The sequence below is a fragment of the Manis javanica genome, chromosome 17 (genome assembly GCF_040802235.1).
Source record: "Manis javanica isolate MJ-LG chromosome 17, MJ_LKY, whole genome shotgun sequence".
Lineage (NCBI taxonomy): Eukaryota > Metazoa > Chordata > Mammalia > Pholidota > Manidae > Manis > Manis javanica.
Genome location: NC_133172.1, coordinates 64206257 through 64212256, shown reverse-complemented (window position 1 = coordinate 64212256; position 6000 = coordinate 64206257). Strand labels below are relative to the sequence as shown.

Here is a 6000-nt window from a genome sequence, read left to right as displayed (position 1 = left end):
GACCCTCCTGCAGATCGGCAGGGCCCGGCCGCCCCCTGGTGGCCACAGCGCGCATCGCCGGCTCCCGGACACCCACTTTGGGAACCTGTCCAGGAGCTGCGCCTGCCGCGCGCAAAGAACCATCTGAGAAGGCGAATGTCTGCCTGGAGGCGATGCTAAATAAGGCCCTCACGTGCTGGTGGGGCGCTGCACTTTTGTTGCCTAAGCTGTGTGCCTACAAGCGTACAGCATAGCGGGGCCCCTGCTCAGTGCCCAGGTCATAGAGGCCCAGGCTGGGGCAGGATCGGGTTCCTCGCCGGGACAGCGCCGAGGTCCCTTCTCCTGCTGCCCTGCGGGCCCTGCCAGGCACGCGCACGAGTGGCCTCTCCTAGTCACCCTTCTGCCCACGCTCAAGGGGGCTCCTGGGGCCACCCTAGGATCAGCCACCCCAGTGCCAGGGGACAGCCAGTAGGCAAAGACCGCCCTGCCCTGGAGCTGGCAGACACGGGAAGCAGCCCTGAGGGGGCGTGGCCCCAGAACCCGCCTGCACCCGCCTTCCGCGCTCGCTCTGTCTTGCCTTGGGCAATACAAGGTCCTGGTCACTTCTTGGCGTGCATTTAGGGTTCAGGCTCCACCTCGCAGGGAGCCTTCCTCAGCCTCAGGATGCTGGGCGAGGGCTTGTCGCCTCCCCCAGCTCAGCGGCCCTAAACAGGACCTGGAACGGGAGCTGGGCCGGTGCCGGGTGACACAGAAATCCACAAACACCCCCGAACTGCAGGGACAGCTGCTTCTTGCTCCTTTGGGTCAGGGGCAGGTCAGTGGACCAAGCAGATCTGGAAGAACAAGCAGGGTTCCAGCACCTTCGAAGCCTTTGGATGTTTCCTGCCTGGTTCCTGAGCTCCAGGTAAGCAGAACCGGGCTTATGTCCGGGCGGGTTCCGCTCCGCTCGGGGGGCGGGGCCTCGTCAAGCTCGCCAAGCACTCTGGCACTGAGCTCAGCCTCCAAACAGAAAGGGGAGGACCCGAGAGGCAGCTTACCCAGTGACAGCACGGCTGCCATCAGCACTGGGCAGCCAGTGGTGCACCAGGGTGCATGCAGTCCCCATGCCTGGGTCCCCTACCTAAGGCCTTTCTCAAGTGCTCACTCCAGACAATAGGAGGCCCTTCACTTGGGTGGGGTGCAGCCAGTGGCAGTCTCCTCCCCTCAGCCCCGTGGCTAGAACCCAGCACTCCCGCCCCACACCCTGTGCTCCTGGACAGCAGCCAGGGCACCCGCAGAGGCAGGGCCTGCCCCTGGGCAGGCCACCCACTCAGGTCCCTAAGCACCCAGTGGACCATGTCCACCTGGCTGTCTAGAGGCATTGTCAGGACACAGCCTAGGCTCAGATTCCCACCTCTCCAGTTCAGCTGATCTTTGAACCCACCGGCACCATGTATATGTCAAGCACTGAGACCAGCCTTATAAAACCTCAAAGCCAGAAACAGCAGCAGCAGCAGGCCCAGCATCACCTACTACATGACCTTTTGGAACAGGCTCCAGACCAGCCCCAGTGGGAGTGGGTCCAGGTGTGGGATTCCACATCCCTGGCAACTCCCCAAGGACCCAGACAGTAAGACATTAAGCTCAAAACACTGCCAAGTCCTGCTGTGGCCCTGCTGCCACCAGGGACACCAGGCTTCCTCAGGGTGGGCAGCGGTGTCCCAGTCACTAAGCAAGCATAGTATGAGGACACTTTAGGGAAAGCCAGAGGCCAGTTTCCTGTGCTACAAAGCTGGGTGAAGGGTCTGCCACCAGGCAGGGCAGAGGTGCACAGGCCCAGGAAGGGCCTGAGCACAATTCAAAGCAAGGCTGCGGCCCCAGGTCCAGGTCCCCAGAGACTAACACACTAAAACTCCTCTGCTTAAAAACTGGGCTGGGACCTCGATGGGAAAGGCCCTGAAGCTGCTCAGCCGACAGCTGATCCAAGGGACCCTGAAGTACAGACAGCAAAACGCAACCCAAAAAACGCCCTCACCCCTGCCAGACCCACCCCATGCCTGGACAATGGTCACACAGACACTGCAGATTTATCACAAGCTCTCAGCAGCCCTTTATTTTTTCTTTTCAACATCCTGCTCTGCAGCTTCCTTGGCCCTTTTTGCCCGGATGCCAAAGAGCCGGGCGTTGGCACGGGCCATGCGAAGGCTGGCGAAGGCCTTGAAGTTCTTCTCCTCTTCTGTGATGACCCTGGCTTTCTCCTTCTTGTACACCTGCAAGAACACAGGGCTCGAACCTCGCCCACAGCGAAGCCCAGGATCAAAGGCCAGCAGAACCAGAGGCCCTGGTGGGAGATCATTTAACACCGCACCTGCTGGCCCACCGCCAGACGGCTACACGGAGGCCACAAAGAGGGCTTAATAACCCGCCCTGGGACTTAGAAACAACCCCAAACTCCGAGCAGAGGCAGAGAAGCAACCACCCCAGACATGAAGGACAGGCAGGAGGGGGGACGCTGTGCTTGGGTAGACGGACAGCAATACTGTGGGACGTAATGTGGGCCCACGTTCCACTCCCAAAGGAACCTCAAGGGCCTGATGGATGCTGGGCAGGTTATAAGATCACCAAATATAACCAGAGAGTGGCCTAAGTTTTCTGAGAGCAGGAAGCAGAAAGCCCCAAACGAGGGCCCCCAAAGTTTCCCAAGGGGAGGACAAGGCCCTCCCTCGAAATCTTGTCTGGACCTTCTCACGGGCTGAGGCTCCTTCTCGGCCCCTTAGGAATCTTGAGCTGCCACCCTTCACTCCCTCCACCTCAATCCCACCCCATCAGTGTCAAGTCCTCCTCACACAGTCACTTACGTTCCGTATGGGCATGACTGGTCCTGTCAGCTGGGTGGCCAACTTGAGTTCTTCAGCCTGTTTGTCAATCAAACGGGATGGTCACGTGGGCTCAGCTTACCCCCCGAAAGGGCCGAGATGCTGACTGACAGCCCCGCCACCACGCAGACGATGCCCTAGTGGGCACACACGCCTGAACACAGGGACGCCAGCAACCTCATTCTGAAGGTCTTACTAGAAATATCTGTATACGAAGCGTCCAAAGAAAAACACGAGACTAGCTTTCAAACAAACCACATGTGGGCAGCTGACAATTCTGAATCCTCCAGGTCACAACTACCCACAGAGGTGCCACGTTTTGGGAGATAAAAAAAAGGTTGTGGCTAATGTGTTTCCTTCTCCCCAGCTGGGCCCCGGGACAGACGTCAACGCCTCTGCCAAGCCCCAACCCCACGCGCGGCGGCGCAGCCCCGGAGCCGCCCCGCCGGCCACTCACAGAGCTGTCTCCCTTCCTGGGGGCCGAGGGCTTCCTGGGGAAGAGGATGAGCTTGGAGCGGTACTCCTTCAGCCGCTGGACGTTGGCCTGCAGGGACTCGGTGGACTTGTTCCGCCGCCTCGGATCCACGGAGATCCCGATGGTCCGCGCCACCTTCTTGTGGATGCCCGCCACCTGCCCGGACACTGAGATGGAGCCCCCGCGGCCCCGCGCTCTCCCCGCCCCGACGCAGGCGCTCGGCCGTCAGATGGAAAAGGGTTCACACGTGCTTTCATCAGGGCAGTGCAGCGATTCCGGAGACCGTCATCACCGGACCGAGCGCGCGCGGCGGACCGGGCCTGGGGGTTCGGCCGACTCACCCTCAGCTCCTCCAAGCTGAAGCCCCTGCCGGCGCGCACTCTGGTGTGGTAGCGCACGGTGGGGCACCTCACGATGGGCCGCACGGGTCCCGACGCGGGGCGCGGGGCGAGGCGGCGGGCCTTGGCTTGCCGGGCCTTGCGTCTGCGGACAGCGCGGAGCGGCGGTCACCCCGCGGCTCCCCCGCTCCCCGCCGCCCCCGCTCCCCGCGGCGGCCGCTCACCTGCGGATCTTCCGCGCGGGCTGGTTGAACCACGTGGCCACGCGCCGCTGCCAGTCCTTGTGGAAGTGCGGCTTCAGGATCATGCCATTCCGGCTGGGCGCCATGGCTGCTGCCTACGAGTCTGGGGACGTGGGGAACGGGAGGTGGGTGAGGGCCCTGGATCCGGTCGAAGCGGCGGCCTCCGGCCCGAGAGCTCGGGCCACGGCCCAACGCCGTCTACAGCTGGGGCCCGAGGTGCCTCCGTGGCCGCGCCGACAGCAGTCCTACGCCGATGGCTGCGGATGGAGCCCGGCAGCGCCGGCCCAGGAGGCACTCACCTTCTCCGAGGGTGAACGGCAAGCGGAAAGGAAGCGGGGCTGCAAAGCACTCTGGGATGGCGTGGGCTCGGCGAATCGGAAGCGCCGGAGCGTTCTGGCCAATTAGGTCCGGAGAGCGCGGAAGTCACGTGCCGTGCTGTCCTCACCGCCCTTGCGGCCCCGGCCGGACGTGGCGCCGAGAGAAGGCGGTTTTTGCTCGGCTGCTCTCCGGCCGGTACGTGTTTTCACGCCTAAGCCTCGCCCTCCATGTCCCAGTCTTCGTCCCCTCCGTGCATCCTTCTGGAGACCGTTAACTCACCGAGTGTTTGCAGGCGGGGCATCCAGGCCGAACGCGGCTGTCGGAGGGCGGACAGCGGCCGTGAGTTGTGGGACCCAGGCCCGCGGTGCTCGGCCGCCCGCACGTCCAGGACCCGAGCCTGCGCGCCCTTCTCCGCCAGCGTGGGAGATCGCCACTCCCACCGCTGTGAGCCCGTACATCCCAGTAACCCTCCGTAGTTCCCACTCTCGCCCCAGTCACCACGTTTCCCTCAAGGAACACGTAATCGACATTTTAAGACTTTCATGATACATAAAAAGGGAATTTGGAAGCCTGACCTGCAGTGAGTGAACGGGTTGCTGGTAGTTCTCTGACCTGTTGAGACGTCCTTGGGTGTTGAAAACAGGTTGGGACCCACCGAGGGATGAACAGGTCATGGTCAGGGCTCCAGGCCTGTATGAAGGGCAGAAGACGTGGGCATGGCCGAGGCGCTGTCTGCTGACAAATGCACCGAGCCTACAGCGGGAGTTCAAACCTAGGCTCCGCCGTTTACTGGGCGCGCGCTCATGAACCGAGGGCAGTACTAGCCCTGCTTTACCGGTGTCCGCAAACGCAGGGCTGCAAACGGGAGCACCTATCCGTGAACCTGGAGGTGGTCTGTGAGGTTCATGTTCAAAATCTCTTGGGTCCACCATTTTCACAAACAGACTGATCTTGGGAGGTCAGGGAGCCGCAAGTCATACAGTGGCTATGGAGTTAAAGCTTTTGTTATTTTAATTTTCCCGTTCTGTGAAATGGGAGCAGCTGCTGGGAGGTCACAAGACACAGCACCGTTCGGCAACACACAGTAAGTCAGCGACGCTGGTGGTCAGTAACACAGGTCCGCTTCAGGTGACAAAAGGAGCCGGTGTGGCGAGGGCGGCCCAGGCGGGGAAGGTGAAGGACCTCGCTCAGTCCTCACAGACTTTGAGGGCCTATCGCCCGCCTCACAAACCACTTTGTCCAGTGAGATGGGGCTTGAACCCACTCCATCCTGGGCAGTTTAACTGCAGCAGAGCAACACTGCGGACGTCTGGTGGGTAAATAATTACCTTGCTCCGTGATAGAACGTCAGCTCATTCCTCCATGATTTCCTGACCCTTTGCAATGACCCGTGCGGGCTGTGGTACCTTGCTCCAAGCTGGAACACCTCCCACTTCTGTACAGACCCGCAGACTCGTGCAGCTCCATCCGCCCCGACCCCGAGCTCCACCTGCTCCTGGTTAAGCGGCTGCCCTGGGTCCCAAGTGGGGGCTCAAGGCCTTAAGTTGGAGCTGCTGCTCAAAACGGAGCGAGTACCAAGAAAAGCAACTTAGAGACCTGGGTCTGCTGCACACACCGAGCCCCACACAGAATATGGTTTTCCATACCTGAATGCACCACACTCACCTCCTCGGAAATGTGAGTAGTACGGCAACACAAAAAAATTGACCAATTCTGCTGGAAACATACACGTCTCTCATTGGGGAAGACTAAAGAACTGTTAGGAGTCCTGGTGCAATACTTGGCTGGCTCAG

General features: G+C 61.1%; 1 protein-coding gene and 1 non-coding gene across 2 annotated transcripts; both read right to left on the bottom strand.

The window, feature by feature from the left end:
- Positions 1 to 2044: 2044 nt before the first annotated feature.
- On the bottom strand, positions 2045 to 4215 carry RPL13 (ribosomal protein L13). The gene is made up of 5 exons (XM_073226817.1): positions 3872 to 4215; positions 3651 to 3792; positions 3292 to 3465; positions 2817 to 2873; positions 2045 to 2228 (listed from the first exon to the last, which is right to left on the bottom strand). Exons 1-5 carry the CDS (start codon positions 3973 to 3975, stop codon positions 2070 to 2072), a joined length of 636 nt encoding a protein of 211 aa, XP_073082918.1. The 5' UTR covers positions 3976 to 4215; the 3' UTR covers positions 2045 to 2069.
- LOC118967554 (small nucleolar RNA MBII-202) lies at positions 3517 to 3600 on the bottom strand. Its single transcript, XR_005054693.1, has one exon. It is a non-coding gene; the product is annotated as a small nucleolar RNA MBII-202 (small nucleolar RNA).
- Positions 4216 to 6000: the final 1785 nt, after the last annotated feature.

Excerpts from the sequence above, each read along its gene's own strand:
- RPL13 (XM_073226817.1), bottom strand. The coding sequence starts at position 3,975 with ATGGCGCCCAGCCGGAATGGCATGATCCTGAAGCCGCACTTCCACAAG. Across the intron at positions 3,466-3,650 it reads TCAGCTTGGAGGAGCTGAGG|GTGGCGGGCATCCACAAGAA; the intron begins GTGAGTCGGCCG and ends GTGTCCGGGCAG. Across the intron at positions 2,874-3,291 it reads CCAGGAAGGGAGACAGCTCT|GCTGAAGAACTCAAGTTGGC; the intron begins GTGAGTGGCCGG and ends ATTGACAAACAG.